The sequence below is a fragment of the Hyposmocoma kahamanoa genome, unplaced genomic scaffold, assembly GCF_003589595.1.
Source record: "Hyposmocoma kahamanoa isolate Upper Pololo Valley unplaced genomic scaffold, ASM358959v1 66, whole genome shotgun sequence".
Classification (NCBI taxonomy): Eukaryota; Metazoa; Arthropoda; class Insecta; order Lepidoptera; family Cosmopterigidae; genus Hyposmocoma; species Hyposmocoma kahamanoa.
In genome coordinates, this window is record NW_020653854.1 from 7,036,632 (window position 1) to 7,060,559 (window position 23,928).

The window sequence follows — 23,928 nt, forward strand, 5'->3', positions numbered from 1 at the left end:
AAAATTTCTTCGACTCAATGGGACTTGAACTCATGACACGCTGTACTGAGCTACAGGTCAAGTTCTAGAGATCGAAGATATTTCTTTTTTTTAATAATCATACTTACTTACTTCGGTGGCTCTGACACCAGATTCCTTTTTCTTTTTTTTTTTAGTAATACCAAGTGACAGGACGAACAATAATAATAAAACTAATACTAAATAAGACATAAAAATCACTTATAGAGAGGTTATAGAACTCGTTTCGATTCCAGACATTTTAATAACTAATTTCGCTTAAATATGAATATGATTTTTATTTTTATAAAAAGGTACACCAACGGCAAAACATATATAACTATGCGCATCATAACACGTTACAAACAATGGTATCACTACTATCACGTCTTTACTAGCAGTAAGTAGAGCTCGTTGTGAAAGAGTTCGTGCAAGGAAGTACTGCCTCCTTCACTATTTCTGTCGCTAAGCAATAATGTCAGCATTATTGTGTCCCGGTTTTAAAGGGTTAGAGTGCTGGTAAAATTACAGGCACATGGGACTTGTCAACTTATGTCTCAGGGCGACGAGCGCAGTGACAGTGCCCCTGAGATCTTTGCGATTTAAAGCTCTGAATGGCACTGCAACTGTTATGGACTGTGTTATTTAGAAAGCTTAGTAATTTAATGGGAAACTGAATAACCACGGCCCTCTATATTGATTCTGCAATACTTAATGTCATTGAGTTTAATATATTGATGTTAAGGTTTTGATCAAGTTTCTCTTATATTAAATCTATTAATGTATAATTTATTCTATTTCCAATGAAATAAGATTTATTTATTTTTATTTATTTCTTTCATTCATACAGCTATTTTTACAGGACCATCCCAATACAATGGTGTAGCATTCCATAACGTCATAATCGTCACATTTATGACATAACATTATAACTAAAAATAATAATTTGATTATTGAGAGATTATGATATTTGATTATTAAGATATAAATTGCAATGCTCTTGAGGCGGATCTCGGAGCGTCGTCTCTCTGCGCCTCAGAGGATTGAAATTTAGACCTTATTACCATTATTGTTATAGCGTAAAATATACATACTATGTAAATTTATTGTGCTCTGTTTGCTCTGGCCGTGTAGCTTACCATCAGGCGCACGATTTGTTCGTCCCATCACTTGATATTATAAAAAAAAAAATTAAAAATATAAATATGCTTGCCAATAATAGGCATACACAACATTTACCAAGAACTATCTAAACATTAACAATAAATTGTAAATTAATATGTCCAAATGGGAGGCTTAAAAGAGCCTATGCGACATTTAAATAATGCAAAAGTTTAATTTTAAAAACATTTTGGCGAACCATTGAAAACATCTATGAAAGGAGCCTAATGAGTGATTTCGTTATATTCACATTATAATATGTTGCGTTTTGCGTTATATGATAATTCAATGTTGTTTTATGACAAGCATGTCTATGTAAGTATAAACCACAGGCGTTGTACTTTTTATTACGGCACATGGTGCTTTACCGTTATGGTTACGGCTGGCCTTTAACAAATCTAACGTTTAGAATTTTACTTAAAACGAGTCACCGGAGGTGAAGTTGAAATAACTGTTTTGTTAGATCTGTTTTAACAGAAGTAGCAGTAGAGTTCGCACAGGGAAGTACTGTCACCTTACCTATTTCTGCCGCCAAGGAACAATATGAGTGTTACTTCGTTCCAGTTTCGAAGGGTAAGGGTGCCGGTGAAAATTACAGAACATGGAACTTGTCAAATTATGTCTCTGAGTGACGGGCGCAGTAGCTCTGAGGGGCACTCTCAGATCTTTGTGATTTATAGCTCTGAGTGACACTGCAACTGTTAGGAACAGGAGTGTCGCGTACTACCAGGCACACGACATGTGCGTCCAGTCACTTATAATTATAAAAAAAATATTTTCATTCTTATCCTGTTAGACTTTCCTTTTACACTTTTTAGACAAAACAACAATACGGGCAAAATAACTTATAAATATACCTCCTACAAATACATACAGTGGAAGTTCCACTTAAATCAAAGTCAAAACATCACTTCCAAAACCTAATCTAACTTCCTAACCAAAATAATACCGCATTGACTCAATCAAGTATGATATCAACAGACAATCAAAGCCGAAGTGTAAAACTTCAATCAATGTTTCAAACTCCAAATCGAGCTGCAAAATATTAAACAATAAACAAAAGACAAAGAAGCATCAGGTAGCGGGGGGCGGGAGGGGGTTGTCCGTGTGCACATACGTACAGCGATATGCATCGAGTCGCGGAGCTGCATTCCTGGTACGGACGAGCACACGAAAACTATGGACTCGTCATTGCGTCTTTCGGTAATAAAAACCCTGATACTTAGACGTGACTTAAAGCGGATACTGATTACTAGAACTTAGTTAAAAATTAGAATAGGCAAGTAAAAATTAAATAAAAAAAAAATTAAAATAACAATTATTTAGGCAAGCACACAGACTTGACGTTTGACAATAAATGCAATAGGAAAGTATTGAAACAAAGACCGCGGGTGAATTTGGCGAAAGGGAATTAGATGTAGAAATCGATAGGTATATTGGAACGACACCTTTCGGAAAAAACATTATTTAAATACTAGATGTTTTAAGATTGAAGAAAAAGATAGATATTACATAATAATAATAATGTCATTAAAGTAAACCTGCAGATGTAAGTACCCTGTGAAGTGCTAATTCGTCATGATAAGTTAACGAAATGTTCCATTATTTTATAAATAAATTATTGCACGTTTGCAATATAAAAGAAAGAAACAGAAATCCCTTCATACCTACCTATTATCTTTTATTTTATTTGCAGATTCAGAGGTTCAAGATGCTAACTCAACAAATATGAACTCGTCTTATGCCAGTCAGTATATACGGGAATTGAGCTCTTTGTGAAAGAGTTTATCCAGGAAAATACTGCATCTTACCTATTATTGCCGCCAAGCTTTGCGATTTAAATCTTTGATGCTACAGTTGTAATGGGTAGGCGTATCGCTTACCACCAGGCCCACTATTTGTTCGTCCCATCGCTTGATATCATAGAAAAAGTACCAACATTTCGTGGCCCTTTTTGAAAAACAGGTCTTAAGTCCAGTATATAGAAGTGCTTATCGGTTGAGATGTCGCTCAGAACTAAGTCCAAACTCATGGTACCACTTTTTCGTTGAACTAAGGTAAACGATTCTATTATGGGGTACTATATACGTTTTTACAATAAGATTCCGGAGCATATATTAATATTGCCATTAACTAAGTTAAAAATTTGCATTAAAAGTATTTAATTGAAAAGTCATATTACAAAATTGTAGACTACGTGTTAGATAACGATGTATGGAAAGACAACGTGATCCTAGATTCCACACACGTATGATTCAAAATGTATTCTATAGCATTTAAGTTTATTTGAAAAGAGCAATCCCTAGAGTTTCTTGCTCGTTCTTCTTAGGGAGGTCAGCGTAGTGAACGAGCAGTAGCTTAAAAAATGACGTTTTCAAGTGTAAAAATTTTGCCTATGGAATAAATAATTATTTGACTTTGACTTTGACAGAGCTCGTTATGAATTTCGAGCTCCACTGCATTGATAGACAATAAATGCATCTTGGACGATACCATCATTAACCTTCGTGTACCCGCGCATTGATCTCTCAGTCCGACGATTATCATTTGTCGTGTTTTTCTTAAACTGAAAACGTTAGAGCTTTGGATTCACTGCTAGCTGCATGGTTCGTGGCTAACTTCATTTCAGGGTAACAGGAGTATTCGTGCACATAACACATGTACCCGTACACGACGACGAATTATTTGCCGATTAGGAATACTGTAACTTATCAATGCTGTAATAAAAGACTGTTTATCTCTTATGAAAAAAATATTTCGTATGAAACTTTGCTTAATGCAATTTTACACATTACCTTTTAATATTAAACTTAATTTTACAATGATAATTTTCTAAACAACCATCGACATCATAATGTCGATGTAAACAACATACTATAACGGCCCTCGAACTTTCGGTCTCACGCACCGTGCGCCGGTATATCTGTATGTGCTACACTATTTGGCGCGGGTATAGTAAGGTTAATGACTTGCACACCTTGCACTTGATTTTCTTCAGTAAGAGTTATTTTATTAAAAAGCAAAATTTTTTAACATAATAACAGCTCCACATACTCTGTTATCCAGGAGCGCCAGTTCAACTCCTCTTAGTTATAGTCCGGTCGGTCTCTAATTTACCCGCCGCTGGTCCGATACCACACAATAACACTGCTATTCACTTTACCCACCATCTACTTGCTAGTAGTACCTACGGATATTTAGCATTTTCGCCTGGTTTAATTGTCTGTTAAGAACACTAAATTGCCTTGTGTCATCCTTTTAAATAATTTCGAGTTCTTAGGTTTTTGCGATTACTGTACCTACATTGAAAATGAAACTATTTTTTCGGAACAAACCTTTTCGGGCTTTTGACTAGCTCTCTATCTCTATCTTATTTCAATTTCAATTTCAGTCTTTATTGCTTTTCCATAATGTGTACAAGATGTTATAAAAATACAAAGATCATTTATGGACCGTGTCGGGCACAGCAAAATGAGAGGGAGGCATTTTTAATAATTCTCTCTAAATCTTAGTCAGCCGTGACCATAGAAATCATAATTGTATATCGCTATGTTGTGGATCTTGAAGCTAACTTCGGCGACGGACACACCTAAAGACATCCAATAGGTCAATGTCTTTGTTAAAGCTCTATAGGATTCAGAGCACGAAATCAAATCATGTGAAATACCTTTTTTTTTGTTATGATACTAAATGACGGGATGAACAAGTTGTAGGCCTGGTGGTAAGCGACACGCCTGTCCACAGCAGATGTAGTGCCACTCGGAGCTTCAAATCGCAAAGATCTTAGGAATACTGCCACTGTGCTCGTCACCCCGAGACATAAGTTGACAAGTCCCATGTGCCTGTAATTTTACCAGCTTTATTTGTACTTTGTAGGTAAATAAACTAAAAATGAAATCGTCACATCAATTAAAACTACTATTAATTTTAAATAAGATAAACTTGAAAAACAATTTAATCTAATAATTTAATAAGAATTTTATATAATCACAAACATAATTATTAGTTGGAAGTATTGCTTTTATATCAACTTTATTATCATTAATTTTAGCTTTCCTTAATAGTACATTTTTAACATGATTTTTGATTTTTTCTGGAATGTAATGATAAAAATATCAAATTTGGCACTTAAGATTTAAATTTAATTATATGCCGCATACGAATTATCCAAACCCCAAACTGTCAAGTTTGATGTACTCCTGACTGCACATTATGTCATGTAGTTGGTTTTAACAATTCTGATTGAGGATTATAATCTAAGGCAGTCTTTACTTTCTTACTTCGAGAAGAGCGAGCCGCTATAGGTGTGTATATAGATGGAACCGTTAGAGCAATATACTCCTTAGCTTTCTGAAAAATAACCTAGACCTGTAAGCCTGCCCTTTAAAACGTGACTCTGTTCTAAATGCAATAAGTGTTATTGTAATACGCTGAGTGATGGATGTATGGCGTTTTAGGACTAAGAGTTATTGTATGTGAGTGAAATTAAAGGGTGTTTTTCCGTTGGTGGGAAAATGTATCAGGTACTAATATAGTGTGGTTTGATGAGCACAGAGCAGAGTTTTGATGAGGTCAAATATACGAAAAAAATAATATCCTCTGTGTGTTTAAGTAGTTTATTGTGATCGTCCTTCAAAATGCTGTATCTAACATTTTTATCGCGTCGGAGAAAGATGTACGGTTAGTCGTCATCATTCATAGAACGAAACTTACATAAGCTAGAGCTGAAGATGTGGGGTGCTGAATCGAATTTAGTAGCAGTATTCCGTTCAAGGTAGTACTGCCAACTTACCTTCTTTTGCCGCCAAGCAGTAACGTGAGCGTTATTGTGTTCCAGTTTTGAATGATTAAGGGTGCTAGTGAAACTATATACACAAAGAACTTTGTCTCTTGACGCGATGGTAATGCCGTTCAAATCTTTCCGATGAAGTGGCACTGAGTGTGGCGTGTCGCTTACCACAAGGCGTGCGACTAGTTCGTCCCGATACTTGAAAACAAAAAAAAGTATTTCTTTTTAAATAAAAATAAGGGCGCATTTCACCTACATCTCGCCTGTTGGAAAGTAACGATAAGGTCGACGATATAGCATGCACACCTAAATAATACCTATTTACTCTCGCCTTGAAAACATCCAAGTTATAGCGTTTGGGGAAAAAGTCCGCAGACAGGGAATTTCGCTCCTTAGCCGCTCGCTGCGCGCATATCCTGGGAATATCCACAATATAGGGCTGGAACCTGAGTCCACATCTAGTCTTCCCTATGATGAAAAGGGGAAGGATCAAATTATGCAATTCCATTGCACACTCTCCATGATATATCTTGTGGCATACCGATAAGCTGGCGATTCTACGGCGGTGTTGCCTCTTGACACGCTTGTCTATTGAATCCAATGTTGCCCTTAAAAATTTTCTTCATGTTAATTACAACGATTAGCAAATAGATATATGGTAATTAATACCCTTAATACCAATTTAAATGTCTCCGTGGCTAAACGGCTACCATACTGGTCTGCCACGTAGAGGTCCTGGGTTCGATTCTCCAGCCCGGGTGAAGTATTTCAACGACCTACATTTATTTATCTCGTGAGTTTGGGTGTAATTTGTGGTTGTCTTTGTGTGTGTTCATGGCACCCACGATACAGCGAGCCTACCACAACCTCTTAAAACAATATTACTTTAACCGTACATTGACTTTTTGTACCATAACGCGCTTAAAGTAAGCTTAATATAATGTTAAAACTATGATGTTTTATTGGCAGCTTTGTGACTATTCATTCACTCAGCTCCTACTATGACGCGTCTTTAACATTAAAATCATATAGCTCTTTTTATTATGAAAACTAACACAGTTATCACACTTACACAGTTACTCGTGTAGTATTTTAGTCGGAAGCGGTTCGACTAGTTTCGACCATAATCGATGGTCAGTGCTAGACGTGACGCGACCGCGTCACGCGTCACGCGACCGCGTCACGTCTAGCACTGCGTGCTGCGGCTCTCTGCGCGCGCGCCGATGACGCAGTCCGCAGTGGGGAACTCAGGAGGCTGATACAATGCGCCAGAGCGTCCCGGAACTCTTCTTTGCTACTACTGTCCGTAGGATTGTTGTCGGGAACAGTCCAGCACACAGAGCTCATCACGTCGTTACCACTAACATCTGCAGCTGCATACCGAGCGCCATGAAGACACGGCTTCCAGGTCGGTGGCAAGCTCCAGCCTCCGTCTCTATTCAAATTTGGTCGCCTACTTATTTCAACAGCCTCTCGGATTTTGCGAGGCACAAAATACTTCTCCCGCGCTAAAACCTTAGCTTTATCAAACCTAATGTAGTGACCAGCACCGGAGCTCAGAAAGTGGTCTGCCCCAGCAGATCCATCGACATCTTTGTTATTCATGGATCGGATATGCTCAGCTAGCCTAGTAGCCACGGTCCGTATCGTTTCGCCGACGTAACTCTTGCCGCAGTCACAGGGAACCGTATAGACACCGGGGACCCACAGTGGGATCACCGATAGCTCCGGTGGTAGCTAACATATTTATGGAATGGTTTGAGGATACTGCGCTGGTGAACATTCCATTCGAACCGAGGTGGTGGCGCTAAGTAGATGACGTATTTGCCATTATGCCTAAAGAGGGAGTAGAGTCGCTATTGGCACACTTAAACAGCGTTCACCCGAAAATCACCTTCACCGTGGAATGTGAGCCGAACGGGGCTCTTCCTTTCTTGGATGTGTTGGTGAGACGTGAACATAATGGTCGGTTGTCCTATTTCCTATTTTTAGTAAGGAATGGACAATATTGGGAAATAATTAGTTCTTTCAATCACTTTAAATAGCAATAATACATTACTTTCTTGACAGGTGTATCACGGTACGAATATGAGTAATATTTATAATAAGCGTACATTGAAATGAGGTTATTTTTGGAAAGGTTATGGTAGGCCCCCAGGCTTTCCCTAGTGCAGGGCTATGAGCGTGTGCGTTATTAACTAATTTATAATTTAATCGTTTCCTAAATTAGTTCAACCGGCCGGCGAACCTGGGACCTGTTTATGTACTGCCCAGATTTTATATATAACTATTGCGCTCTCAGGATTGTAATTTGTTACTTGTTTCCCGCACTTGTGAGGAGCTTCGAGTTTCAACGTTTGTGGCCGAGGGAAATTAAAAAAAAGGAAGAACACACACAAAAGAGTCTAGATTACACGTCACTGGCTTTATGTCTTTGTTGTCTTGTCTTTTTGGTTAAATTTCGCTTAATTTGAATTTAAATGATGCAAATCGTTTATATTTTGAAATTATATTCATGAATTTTTTTTTTTATATTAATTTTTGTTTTATTACTAAAGATATTCATTTTGTTAAAAAAGTAGCTTCTACAACTTAAGGGGATACCCCGTGAAATCTACTACTTTTTAATACATTTATTTAAAAAAAGAGTCCATTGTAGGTTTGATTTTAAAATATGTGTACCTTGAGCATTTCACCTGATAACTGTATTAGAAAAAATCCGATTAGGTTAGTTACATTTTTGTTGATAGGATTAAGTACTAAAATAGAATTGAACTTATCTACAAACTTAGATATACGATAATAATAAAATAATAATCGATTATAAAATAAGTCCAATGATATTATTAGACTTACAAACTTAATGTCTAGATTAGGTTGATACGCCTACAGAAAAAACAGTAGATAATAAATACAAGTAATAAAATAGGTGAGAAGGTTATTTAAACATTTCTCACTAGATGTCACTAGCAGCGACGAATGCGGAACGAAAGTCAGTACAAAGATCTATAACAAAAAGGCTTAGGAGGTTTTCGACGACTCTGTAACTGGACCCGTGGATCACATGGTTAGAGCAATGCTACGGTGCAGCATGGACGTACGTCTATGCGTTCAAGTCCCACGGGATCGACGAAATTTTTCTATGTTTGATTTTTGTTTTCATACGTAGGGCGCACTATAAGTTTCCGGAACTGGCCATTTAAATAAACAATATTTATAAAGTAATTACAACATTTGAAAATGGAACTCTTTGGCTGTAGAATACTGTTTGTTTCATCTGACTGTCACTTGTTTTTACTTTGTGGCGTTATTAACTCGCGAAAATTTTCGTAGTATGATTTTCTAGGTGTAATTTAACAGCTCAGCGGAGCTTCTCTTGGCTTCAAACTGCTTTTGGCGATGAAGCACCTTGCAAGACGACTATTTATAGCTGTTTTGCAGAATTCAAACGCGGTCGTGTGAATCTCAGTAACGAATTTCGTGATGGTCGCCCGTCCACTACTGTGATCAACAAAAACATCGATGCTGTGCGCCGTATAATCAAAATAGACAGGCATATGACATACCATAAGATTCGGACATCTTTAGGCAACAATACTACACAAACATTTGGGCGTGAAAAAGCTGTGCTCTCGGTGGACCCCATTCAATTTAACAGAGGCTCAAAAAAACGGATCGCGTCACTGGGTGCAATGCCATGCTTACCAGATTCAACGAAGGGGCGTCAAAATTGGTGTGGGACATAGTAACAGGTGACGAAACATGGATTTATTATAGTTACGATCTCAAAACAAAGCAGCAATCGAGCGTATGGGTCTTTCGAGATGAGCCGAAACCAACCAAAGTGGCGCCCGTGCAAAGTGCCTCTAAGCGGATGATTGCTTTTTTTAAATAAATCTGGACAAGTGGCTACTGTTGCTTTGGAGAATCGTTGTACCAAGAATAAACTTTATAATGCCTATAATGCCTGCCTTTATAATGCCTGTTCTCACACAGCCAGACAGAGAAATGAATTTTTGAAGGTGAACAACGTTGACCTTATGAACCATCTCGCGTACAGTCTCGACCTGTCAGCTTGCGACTTTTATTTATTTCCAAAAATTAAGATCTCGTTACGCGGTCAACGATTTTCATCACCTGAAGAGGCTGTCGAAGAGTATCAAAAATATGTTTCAGAGATTGTCACGGAGGAGTGGAACAAATGTTTTCAAAATTGGTTCATTCGTATGAAAAAGTGCATTAACGCTAACGGAGAATATTTTGAGAAACAATAAATTCATTTCTGATCATTTATAGTATTTTTTTCTTATTCACTCCGGAAACTTATAGTGCGCCCCTCGTAATCTTAATGAAACTAGTGGAGTTATTTCACAAAAAATCTCAATAAATAATAAAATTTATTTATTGACTGTAGTAGTAGCTGTAGTAGTCATTTTAAGATGAATTATTTTTTTTTTAAACCTAACCTAACGTAACCTAACCTTTTTTTTAAAATTAACGTGAGGAAAATGCGTTACGCATTCCCCGCCGCTGGGAGACGGCGGGGATATGTGGGACTCTCTCCTGGGGACTATGTCGATCCCCAAGAGCATACCCACTAAAAACGTCACAATGTTCCTGCGCGCACCTGGCGCCGGTGCCGCGGGGTCCCTTTCAGATCCTAGCGCGACTCCGGTGGTGCTGGTCCGTCTTTGGGCGGACCCCTACACCATCCTCCCCTTAATCATAGGGGGCGACCTGCACGGAGATACCCCGGAACATTTGGCGCATCTACCGGCGGCGGAGGCCTGTGCAATGCAGGGGCAGGGTCTTCCAACCCCGCACCCTGCTGGCCTCCGCTGATGGGACGCGGGTGGTCGGCGAAGAGCCGTCGCGTGCGTCCTCTCCGCCGACGCCGAACGGAGTCTGAGAGGGCGCTGTCTTCGCGGACCCGTTCGGTTGTCTCCTTCTGCGACATCACGTCCTCGCAGAAGGAGACCATCGTCTGCCATGACTTCTCGCTTCCCAGCATGGCTCTAACTATGCTGGGCAGTGAGAGGTCTCGTCCCACCACCTCTACGAGATCCCGGTGCTGCTGGCTCCAGATCGAGCATACCTTCAAAGTGTGCCTCGCCGAGTCTGTAGCAGCGCCGCACTCGTGACACTCCGGGGTCAGGTAGTCACCGAAACAGCCGTTGGTCCGGTGAGTACCTGAACAAGACGGTACATGAGGGACCCGTGCCTCCTCTTTCTCCAATCGGCCAGTACAATGAGCAGCGCTTGGACGGTGCGCTCCCCGTATCTGGCCGATCGCAGTGCCTCCTCCCACCCCGCCTGGACGGCGGTCTTGGCGGCACGCCGAACCCCCACCGTGCCCTGGCTTCCGCACGGCACCTGTAGGTCTGCTCGAGGACGGACGCCTCGAAGTCCCAGGGTGCGGATCCAGCCAGGGCGCATGGTGGTGGCGTTATTAACCACAAAGTAAAAACAAGTGACAGTCAGATGAAACAAACAGTATTCTACAGGCAAAGAGTTCCATTTTCAAATGTTGTAATTACTTTATAAATATTGTTTATGTAAATGGCCAGTTCCGGAAACTTATAGTGCGCCCTACGTATGAAAACAAAAATCAAACAGAAAAATTTCGTCGATCCCGTGGGACTTGAACGCATGGACGTACGTCCATGCTGCACCGTAGCATTGCTCTAACCATGTGATCTACGGGTCCAGTTACAGAGTCGTCGAAAACCTCCTGTACTTTTTTGGTTTTTCACTTTTTTTGGTTTCGAACTTGTCAAAAATTGCAAGAACTGTTGCTATCCCACTTGTTTGTAATAGGAAATTACTTGCTAGATAAACTGTTCATTCCCTCTCTTATCTACTACGATTCATTTTCGAAGTGTCGCCTTTAAATATTATTACCAATTTCAATTATGTACATTAACTCAAAGCTGTAAAGTGCATATTTTTTCTTCACATCAACAAGAACTTCAGAAATTTATTATTATTTAAAATTCCCTAATTCTTCAATTAACAACATTGACGTTACTTTCCGTCAATTAATTAACATAATAGTCATACGTAAACTATACATAGTACATACACAATATGCTCACAAACTTTGGTACTACAAACTTAAATATGACATAAGATAACATAGCAAGCGCTAACTAAGCAAACCTTAAGTTGCTCCCCATACACCTATATCATTACTTATTAACGCCAATCCAAGTATTCTGTGAACTTAGTTATGTTGCATTATTTACAAGTTTGACGTCTATTGAGATGTTACAAGTTAACTATATTAAACCAACGAGACTGAGGCATGTTTATGTATTAAGGCATATTAAACGATCATTTGAAATTTGCAAAAGCAACAGGCAAAATAATCCAAACGGTCATCTTTGTTAATAATTGATCCTTATTTTTCTCTGAGATATAAAATTAATTAAATCAATGGATATTTTAATTTGTTTTGAGCTACGCAAAAATTTTTTGATTTAACTTCGATAAATTTTTTTTAACCTGAAAACTAAGACAAATGAGAATTAAAAATAAAATTTAGATACTTATTTTTAAAACTAAGATAATTGAATATATTTATATGCTAATATTATATTAATTATAAAGAATTTTACCTGAAAACATGTTCGGAAACCACGTAAATTGGTTTCTCGCTCGGCTCGTGCTACTTTTTTATATTCTAACCTAACCTAACCTACTGAACGGAGGGCGCAACCAACCAACCAAGCAACCAAGATTCATTAGTTATTGAATATCAAAAGATATATTGGTTATAAATGTCATATATATATATATATATTACACGCGCACATTTACAATAAGATCGATTTATAACTTTCAGGACCAAATAATATTATCCCACATTTTATTAGGTTTTTGCGGTTAGATTATTGAAGAAAAAGATGAATGGTAAAAGATTAACGGACAGGAACACGTAGATAGATCGACCTCGGCCTACATATCTCAACCAGTGTAACGTCCTTAAAAAGGGCCATGTCAAAAGTATCCGGACTAAATTGGCGTGTATGAAAAGATTTATGCGGCTGGAAGATATTGACAGTGAATCAAGAGCGTAACAAGCAGAGGTTATCTCTGTCTACACCATTGAGACACAGGCATGTGAAAACAATTTGGAAACTCACACAGTCGCAGTAGCTAACAGCATTAGAACTCCTTGTGGAATAGTTCGTCCAGGGAAGTACTACCTTACCTATTTCTGGCGCCAAGCAGTAATGTGAGCATTACTGAAATTACAGGCCCATGGGACTTGTCAATTTTGGTCTCAGGGTTACGGGCGCGATGGTTGTATCTCTCAGATGTTTGCGAAGCTCTGAATGGCACAGCAACTGCTATGGACAGGCGTGTCGCTTACCACCAGGCGCGCGACTTGTTCGTACCGTCATTTAGTATAGCGAAAAAACAAAATGCTTAGACACGGATTGTTGATTCTATGTCTCTTTAAAAAGTCCGTATGACACCTTTTATGTTGATTCTGTCTCTTTAAAAAGTCCTTATGACACCTTTTATGTCGATTGCTTCACAATATTTTCCTTCGGAGTTAAATAAAAGAAATAACATTTATATTCTAAACCATTGTTTATGGAGCGACCTAACCTGAATCCATTACACGGTAGTTCTGAATAAGTCCGTGAGAAGCATTGATCCGTCGTCGCCAAATATTGGGAACAAGGAACCTTCAACTAGTTCTGTAACAGTAGCTGCTATTGAGGCAATATATTATTTTAAAAAACGTGAGTTACTAATCTAGGAACATTGACAAGATGAATGTAAAGAAATATGAAACAATTGTTGTGTTCATAATACATTTACGGGCAGTTAATTCAGGCCGCTTACAATAATTTATTCAGGATTCTGGCCACTTTATCACTAGAATTATTTCGTGAGAGGTAAGGTGTAATTTGGTGTGTTTTTATTACTTCCAAATAGTTTTCATTTACAAATACTTGCATTTTTCAGGGGGAAATAAATATATCGCCTCTAAAAACAATAATGGACGCAACTTCTATAACTTACAATGATTTATTTATATGACAACATAGAATGGGAAATTTAGATAAGTACTATTTAAATAACTTTATTCTAATTATAATGAAAGGGACAATATGCTCTAAATAAATTATACTTGAGAATAAAAAAATCGAAAAATGCAAAGTACTTTTTTACAATTGATCAAAATTAGCTAGCCAAAACCGTGTGAAAAGTTTAGTTAGGTCGACAATGCACACTTATTTTAATAAGTAATTATGTACTAGTAAAATGATTATAGTTTCCTGCATAATTATTTTTTAAAATTATATTCTAAAAATATGTGTCGGGCGGTAGGTATGACTAAACAAGAAGTAGCAGTAGAGCTCTTTGTGAGAAAGTTCGTCCAGGGAAGTACTGCCACCTTACCTATGTCTGCCGCCAAGCAGTAATGTTAGCATTACTTCGTTTCGGTTTAGAAGGGTAAAGTTGTTGGTGAAATAACAGGCAGATGGAATTTATCAATTTATGTTTCAGGGTGACGGACACAGTGGCAGTGCACCTCAGATCTTTGCGATTTAAAGCTCTGAGTGGCACTTCAACTGTTATGGGCAGGTGTGTAGCTTACCATCAGGTGCACGATTTGTTCGTCCCGTCCCTTGACATAATAAAAAAAAACAAACAAATGTACATACGAGTTTTCATTTTATTAAATAACGTGTCCAATTGCAATGGCTAAACCATAGACTAACAACATATTTTTAATCGAAAGGCCTTGTTTATGTTTAATATTATGTTATTTGGAATTTGAATACAAAAACAAAGAAGGTTAAAAATTAAGACATTATAAAACAAAAAGGTTTTTTAGCGACAGCTGTGTTCGCTATAATGCCATTATGAGGTTGTAAATTTTGTTTCGGGTAACTTAATGTTTTTGGAGTTGCAAATTTGATCTCGAAAAGTACAGCATACATTTACAATTCTTTAGAATATTTTATATGATGTTGCTTTACACTATGCAGCAGGGCCAGAAGTATCAGTTATATTCTTGTAACTGTTACTGGAACAATCCAGAAGTGCGTTTCTCTAGTGACTGAGAGCCTTCAGGGCAGATTTATAGAGGTAGAAGTAGCGCAAGGGGCGTAGCGTTACTTCGGGCATTTTTACTGATGTCGCAATACAGTAATGTTTCGTATCTCGCCTTATCTTGCCTGCGTTCATGTGTGAAAAACCAATTTATTTATGGCGTTCGAAAATTGTTTATTGTTTTGTTTTGTAATACAAATTTTATTTATCGGAGCACATCCTATCCTTGGTACTGGTACCTTGGCTCTAAAGACACGAACAATTTTATGATATTTTCTCTTTTTGATAAATAGCTCTTTTATTTGTTACAACATTTTTTATGCGCATTGTTCTATGTCGATGGATTTGTTGATATTGTCTCCAAGTTTTTAAAAATTATTTCGAGGATTGTTATCAGTGTGATTTATAGACTTAGTAGCTGGTACCTAGGACTTCGTCTGCATAGAATACTTCAAGTAGCCTACCGTAGTATTTACTTGAGAAATTATTAGTTCTCCGGTCAAATTTCATCCTCTATTTCACCCTCACAGATTTATTTTTGTGACAAAATGTAGCCTATGTCCTTCTCCTAGATCCCTACTATCTCTATACCAAAATTCATCAAATTTGGTTCAGCGGTTTAGAAGTGAAAACGTAACAGATAGAGTTACTTTCGCATATATAATATTAGTTTGGACTATTTGATACTACACTATTGGCACGACTTTTACAAAACATATTGTATTAGAAAAAAGATGAAATTTCCTACATATGCTGCAGGTTTTTACCGAAAGCTTTCTTGAAATCACCCACTCTTTAAAGCTTTCTTACATTTGAAATTACAATTGGCTCGCCTTACGAGCGTATATTGTAATGAAAGTCTAAAATCTGAATAGTCTGCTCGGGATGGCTAGAAAGAGCTTTCTGTTTTTTTTTATTAATACTCCAATATTCTTTATTGTGATATTTAAATTGTTTGTATAGATAATATTTTACTTACCGTATAAAATTTGATTAAGAGTTCAAATTTAATTGAATTTTTGGAATATTTTTGATTTTGTCGAATATCATGACGACCGTTCTCACTACCATGATATTCATGTATTTTTTGTGAAAATCGATACCTTCAATTAACGCTACGCCAACTTAATTTTTTGACCTTTTTTCATAATTTTTTTGTTTTTTTCGAATTTAGTTTTTTGTTTCTTTATTAATATTTTTTTCACGAAATTCGGTTGCATAATATTAGTAAATAAATATGGCTGTTTACAAAAATAAGAAAAAATATCCCAAACAAATAAAATTGTCGTAGGTTTGTTCATTGGTGGTGTGGAAAATACTCTGCTAGTATTATTGATACAATGATCGAATGAACACAAAGAAAAAATTCTTCAATCCGGCTGGAATCGAATCAGCGCGTTTGCCAGACCGGGGCTAACCGCTTTTCCAAATGAGCCACAGAATGAATCAACAGACTTCACGTATTTCTCTATGTGCATGTTGCCATCTTTGATAAATAAAATAAATAAATAAAATATTATGTCAAACTCAATTTTTGAAGTTTGTAATTTGTAATATTTTTTCAATTAGGAAATTTTGAAACCATAACTGTTATATCGTGTATAGTGTATTTGCTACGAACATGTCATTGACATAATTAGTCTTTACTGATTTTAATATTTTGCAAGTTTCAAAGGAAAAAAGAAATATAAAAGTTTTTCAAAAAATGCATTAACGTTATCTATGTTAATCAAATTGTAACCTGACTTGTTATCCTGTTTATTTACACGCCGACTACGTGGTACGGAAAAAGTTCTAACAATATCACAGTTTCACTTTACATTTATGCGATATCCTTTGAAGTATATCAAGTACACTCGTAGACGAGCTCGTAGTCGCCCTTTAGTTTTTTCCTTACATTTTTTGTTTCCCCTGCGGTCTTTTCATCTTCCCCTTTTTGGATACTTTTCCACGGGTGTCGAAAATACAGCAAAATGTTGCTATCCAATATCCGTGATTCACAAACCGTGAAATATTATATTTAAAACACATCTGTGACGCGATTTGTGTGATCTACTAGGGTTGCTAAGAATACTTGTAGAGATATAAGAAATTTTATTTCGTTTTATAATTTCACAGCCTGACTGTACCTCCTCCTGCAAACCTCTTTTAATGTTTTGAATTGTGCTATCCAACACGCATCTACGGCTCGCAATATTGGCGATCTCATCTATACATTTCGCTGCCGGACGCCTGACGTTTCTGTAATTGTTTCTTGGCTACCATTTGGTTATTGTCTCACGCAAATTTTAAAACTTACTGCTGCATTTTATAAGAGCACGTTTTCCCAAAACGATGGTGACACTTTACACAGTTTGGGTTACGTTTTTGTACGTTCAGCCTAGTTTAAAATCTAAAAACATTTAAAGTTGTTAACAATACAAAATACGGGTTAGTGACTTAGAACTTGTAAAGAAGTAAAAGAATCACGAATCAAAACTGTAACAAACTACATAACAACATTATTGTTGTATTCAAAACGTAGGTATGGTAAGCTTCGGGAGTGAAAGACGGTGACGACATTTTTTCACCAAATTACACCCGCACCAAATCATTACACACCCAAACAGAGTCAAAGAGGCAAACCGAAACACTCCTGAAACTTCCGAAGACTTTCCTCCCGTCGGAGAGGGATGGCGGATCTAGTATTTACTATTGAAACTCGATTACGGGTGTTCCTTTAGCATAGTTTTTAGACGAGTGGTAATATTTTTTCAAAAGTAGCAAAATCAACATCTACTTTTAAAGCTTTTAATCAATCCGTTTGAATACATAAAAATAACGAAACCAGTGTTATGGAACTCTAAAATGGTTTGTATGGAAATTTGCATCTTTTTCCATTCAATGTGAATCGAAAGTTACATGTGTGTCTCTGTGTGTTCTTGTTATTGTCCATTTCTTTTCTGTTAGTCCTTGTTGTTTATTTGAATGAATTTAGTATCTTCTTATCTTCATTTTTTCCACAACTTTTCAAGTTTAAAATATCTCTCAATGCGTTTCGTAGTTCGCTGGGCTTAATCTATTTTATTACGTACGAGAACTGAATCAGAAGTAGAGGTTGCCGTGGGATGAGAGAGGGTGACTTGGGACAAAATGGTGTGAGAAAGGAGGGGCGAAAAAGTTATTAATTCTGGAAGCGAGAGGCGCCACAGCCTACGTCTCGACTGCAACCCAGTAAAGGCGTAACTTAGGCGCAATTTACACAAAAGTTGCACTCTAGAGCAGATATTTCATAAATGACAAGTTGGAATTTCATCCCTTCACCCGTAGCCGCGCAACTTAATTTTAATTTATAAATAAATAATTTCTTCTCTAACAAAACGAACATTGATGACATCTAATGCAATGGTGTCAATATTTCAGGATTTCAGGTTCCAAAATTATGTAATCAACCTGAAATGTCATAAATGGCCGTTGGCATTCGTAGGTGTTTTATAAAGGCTGCTGGTATCTCCGTTTGTGTGAATTCGGCATTCTTTACCTTCTTATAATGTAAAATAGTTACATACTTGACCTTCCCCGAATCTCACCCGATGGTGAGCGACAACGTAACCAAACGATGGTACGCGTTGGTCTAAAAAATGCGTACTCCCTCTAGCCTTGAAAAGCCCCAAGTTTTTGTTTACGGGAAACACAGATGTCGACTGTGCATCATTCCATTTCTTTGATTTACTTACGCTTTACGAAGAAGGAAGCAAAATCTCTTGGTGGTTAGGGCCATACTTTTAAGGACGACGTTCATCAAACGCATTAGCTGAAAATATACAGAAATACGGTAGCTGCTTGGCTTTATTAGATTAACTTATAGACGAATGCCGTAGAACAAATATATTGTAGTACAGAAGTTACTACTACGCTATCACCATCTAAATTTGGAACAATGGAATATGATGCGTTGCGTTGTGACGCTGCATTGTGCTAACGGCGCGAGCACTTAGAGCGATTTCAACGCATGTAGTAAGTTGCTTGAGGTGGCATGCCGTTTCGACGCATCGTGCCGTTCCGATTGATTTATGTCACAACGCATAGTCGTCGCAAAGCTTCACTAAGAAAAAATCGTATTTGCGGCATTCATATAAGCTTTGTGGAGTAAAACTGGATGACGTTAATGCTATTAGAGATCTGGGAGTGATACTTGATTCGAAGTTACATTTGGATACACACGTTTAGAGTATCATCAATAAAGCATTCAAATGATACGGGTTAGTGACTCTGATCTTGTAAAGAAGTAAAAGAATCACGAATCAAAACTGTAAGCGCTTTGTTATGCGCTCCAGCATGGAATTTAAAATGCCCTCATCTTTCTTAATTTTATGTAAGTCCCTTGTTAGATCACAATTAGAATAGGCTGTGCCAATTAGAAACCTTATTACAAAAAAATCACAAGTAACATTGAGAGGGTGCAGAAAAAGTTTCTACGTTGCGTAAACTATAGATGTAAGGGTAATACAATTAAATATGACCAACTTCTTGAAAAATATAATTTATTAGATCTACACTCCAGACAACTGCTGGTGTGCATGACTATGTAAGACTTATACAATAACAGATTTCATTGTTCTGATATTGTTAACAGTATATCGTACAAAGTCTCAAACAAAGTCCACATACTTTTTTAACTGCCTCCGTGGCCGAACGGTTACCATGCCGGACTGCCACGCAGAGGTCCCAGGTTCGATTCCCGGGCCGGGAGAAATGTTTGTATGGCTTACATTTATTTCTCTCGTGAGTTTGGGTGTAATTTGTGGTTGTCTATGTGTGTGTCCATGGCACCCGCGACACAGGGTTTCCCTAGTGCGGGGCTATGTTGAGTGTGTGCGTTATTACTCTACTACATGCGTTCATCACGGACTCATCACCTATTCGCTACTCACAAATGTCGTACCAATGCTGGCAAGCGATCACCATTGTATAGGCTAAAAAATTCGTTTAATAATGCATTTAATGACATTGATATTAAAGGCACACGCGTTTGCATTTTCAAAAAGTTGATTATCAATAAATTAAAAAATCAGTTGACAAATAAAATTCCTTAACCAGTGGGCAATTACTTATAAGCACTTTTAGTTCAAAGATCAAATTCTACTTATTTCAAAAGAAACACAATATATATAGTATATATATCACAATTAGTTAATGGATATTATTTAGCACAAATAGTTATATTGGTGTATGTGTGTACATATATCTACGGGATGTTTTTTCTAGTGGATGCATTGGCTTGAACGAATTTTCTACATTAAATAATATATAAAAAAGTAAGTATATTGCCGTAAATGCTCTCATCGATCGATGTGTCTATCTGTATATGCATACCTCCATAATTATAATACTATATGTGCTCCTGCTTTAGTGTTGGCATTACTTGTGAGTAGTGATACCGGTAAATGAGGATCGCAGTAGTAGTTACTAAAATCGGAAAACTGTTTGAGTAATCTGTGGTTAACGGTGTTGGTTACTCATTAAGTCACTGTTTGTTAGTTATAGCTATGTATGCTTTGTAATGTGTAACTGTTTGTTGACCCCAATAAATAAAAAAAAGAAAAAGCCGCCGACGCAACGCATTGCGTGGCATCGCTCTTAGAACGTTGAAATCGTAGTATTGCGACGACGCAACGCCCATGTGGCATCGCTCTTCCTTGAAATCGATAGCACTACTAAATGACTGACCTTCAAACTTCAAGTAGACAATAATGGTACCTCATAATGATCCAAGTTCCAAACCCAATAGAGACGAGTCGCGCCGACTTTTCAGTAGCAGTCGTAGTGCGCCGTATTGTACATTTGAGGGTGCTCGGAATGCCCTTCTATTTGTTAACACTGTTATTATTTTTACGCAGACACAGCTTCTGAATATTTTAGCTAATCTGAAACAAAAAGGCGATGTGTTGGTACACGGTGTTCTTAAATGGTCATTAACACTTTGAAGGCATATTCTATTATGGAATACAAACAAAGTTTTCGCGTATTTTGGAAACCTTGAACCGTCTGATTTGTATAGAATGTCGACTACCTCTGACAGTTTAATCAAACCTAAATCTTCTGAGTTATATTCAGATAACATGTAGCAAGCGCATAGAACTTCGTAGAACCAACTCATATCGATCTCAGTATGAATATTTGAAGCCGCCTCGTCCTTGTACGGTGCCACAGAGCTAAATAAAAACCGAAACTCTCAATAAATAAATTGAAAACACACAATAATCCAATAATCGACGCGACGCCATTTTTATTTTTCACTTAAATATCAAAACAAATAATAATATAAACATAACGATGTCATCAGAAAACTAAAACACGGAGAGCATAAGTTTTATTTTAACAAATTAATCGTTTATTAAATTCCGACTATCCGTTATATTCTTTATTTGTACCTTTGATGGTTCTTATTTATGTACAGTGTCGTTGTGTATGTGTTATATATTGTTTATGTCAGTACATGCATGTCGACATCTATGAAAAATATTTATTTAATATTTGTTTTGACAGGAATTATTCTATTCTATTTTTAAGTATCTTGAAATATCTTTAAGAATTGCCTTAGAGGAAGGAAAAAAAATAAAGGAAGAAGCCCTCTACAAGAATTCTGCCAATGTTAAGTCAGTCATGGGAGTTACACTTTTCTGTTAAGTTGAATACATACGAGTAAGACTGCTCTCTAGTCTATTTCGGTTTCTGAAAAAATTAAAAAACATCACAATATACCATCACTATTTTAGAGATATATAAATAAATAAGTTTTGTAATTTAAGTTTGTTTGATTTTAAGAGAGGACATGAAAAAACAGACAACGAAAAGTTGTAATTTACGGGACGAGGAATGGAAAACCATTGTAAACTGAACATGCTCTGGTGGGGCAGCTGAAAGACATATGGTCTGGGATGCCTTCGTCCAGCCCACATTAAGAATACTTGTTTAAGTGTTTGAAAATGTGCTTGGTTGATGCTGTCAACAATAGCTGTAAAGCTGGTAGTTGTAAAGCACAACCTTAGCGAATTAAAAAAGAATTATAGAAAATTGTGCCGCAACTGCATATTTGAATTCTACCAATTACACATCACTATTTTGTCGTAAAGACCAGTTCTACAGCGTGTAGCGCAAAGCGTAATATAACTTGTAACTCTTGTTACACTTTACTTTTGTAATGACACAAATGATTCATGGTTCAGAAAAATCACCTACAAATACAATTATAATGATTTTCACTTGAAATAAATACGAACCATCGTGTGCCTATCTACTTTCAATTAGAGTGGAAACCTTAAAGTTCTACGAGTTACTTAAGTCTATTTTCCACGCGTTTATGTATTAGCAATCGTAGCTATATATTTACTATATTAGTAGCGGCTTTCTAGAATCCTACAGGGTGAAGTAAACGTAGAAATGAAACATGAAGATATTCAGTTACAATTAAAATAGCAAAGAAAATTCTTTTTGATGGCACACGTGAACGAAAGTCGAGCCAAAAGACAAGGTACACATGGTCAGGAAACAGGCATTTCTTAAAAAAAGAACATAAGTGTGACACAAGTGTCACCAAAATAGATTATACCTATGGTCAAATAATGCTGTGAGTCAGCAAATGCATTTTTGCGATAAACGGCGGTGTATCAAATGACGCCACGTTTCCGATTAGTTTACACAGAAATAATCGTTACAAGCTGTTAAATATTTTTTAAATATCATTTCACGACGCGGTCGAAACGTCAACGACATGGATATTTTTATATTCCGTTTACTTTTGTGTTACGTTTACGTTTGTTTTAATTTTGTGTTTCATTTGGTTCCATCTAGTATTTCTGGATAAACTATATATATATTCGCATCCCAAAGTCACTCAACTTTTAGCGATTCTTTACGGACATTCGGACATTTTCTCGATTCGAATTTGAACCCGATTAGCTTCAGTGACAGCTGTCAATCACGACTATGCACATTTCGTCGAACGCAGTATCGTTTATTCTTTTAAAATTGTAGTATTACATTTTTGAGCAATTTCTATTGAAATTAAAAAGGTACAAATCATCAGTACAAAATGTTATCCAAAAAGTTTATAGACTCTGGGAAACCCACAGACCATATAAAGAAACTCAAGGGTCAACCTTGCCCAACGCATTAGCATAGTCATACAAACGGGAAACGCTGCCAGTGTCTTGGGCACCTTACCGCGGGGACTCAATTTTATTCATAGAGTTTAATTCTAGTTTTACTTTCTCATATTTAAGCTTTTATTGTACCTTGCCTGTACATTTTGAAAATAAAATAGATTGACATTAAAGATATGATCCTTTTCTATACAATTTTAAAAATTATTTGACGTAGGTCTGTAAACAGTTTGGGCGAAAACTGAACACCTCCTTTTTAGTTACAGGTTTACGATTATACGAGTTTATACGAGATTATACGAGTGCATAATAGGAGCAAAATTTCAGCTATATCTGCTTCGGGACTTGTATTATTGGCAATATTGCCTACGCCCGAATAACGCTTCTATGACATTGCTTTTACGTCATCTGATTTTTTGATACAAGCAACATTGGATCTTATCGTGATTTATTAGTTTCCAAGTTTATGACTATAAATAAAACGAGGTATCTAGTTATGTGTCCACGATGTTCGTTACGATAGTCAATAATTGGATTGTCCGAGCAGTATTTAGGTCGCAGCGTTGACCTTTTTGTGGAAATTACACCTCTAGAGTTAGAGCATTGTTGTTTATTGAATTTTGTTACGGAAACAAGAGGTTGAATATTATGTACAAAGTAATATGGGATGTCTTCTAATGTGTTACAGATATAGTTCTTTAAGATGTTCAACAAACTTACTAAACCTAGTTAAAATACTTTTTACAAAGAGGTTTTCAACTC

General features: G+C 36.9%; 1 protein-coding gene across 1 annotated transcript in view; it reads right to left on the minus strand.

The window, feature by feature from the left end:
* The window catches only part of LOC113231864 (fatty-acid amide hydrolase 2-B-like), a 180,320-nt gene extending 168,937 nt beyond the window's left edge, over positions 1-11,383 (minus strand). Inside the window, exon 1 of the mRNA XM_026466400.1 lies at positions 11,138-11,383. Coding sequence (XP_026322185.1) covers positions 11,138-11,383 — 246 coding nt within the window. The remainder of the gene's footprint in view (positions 1-11,137) is intronic.
* Positions 11,384-23,928: the final 12,545 nt, after the last annotated feature.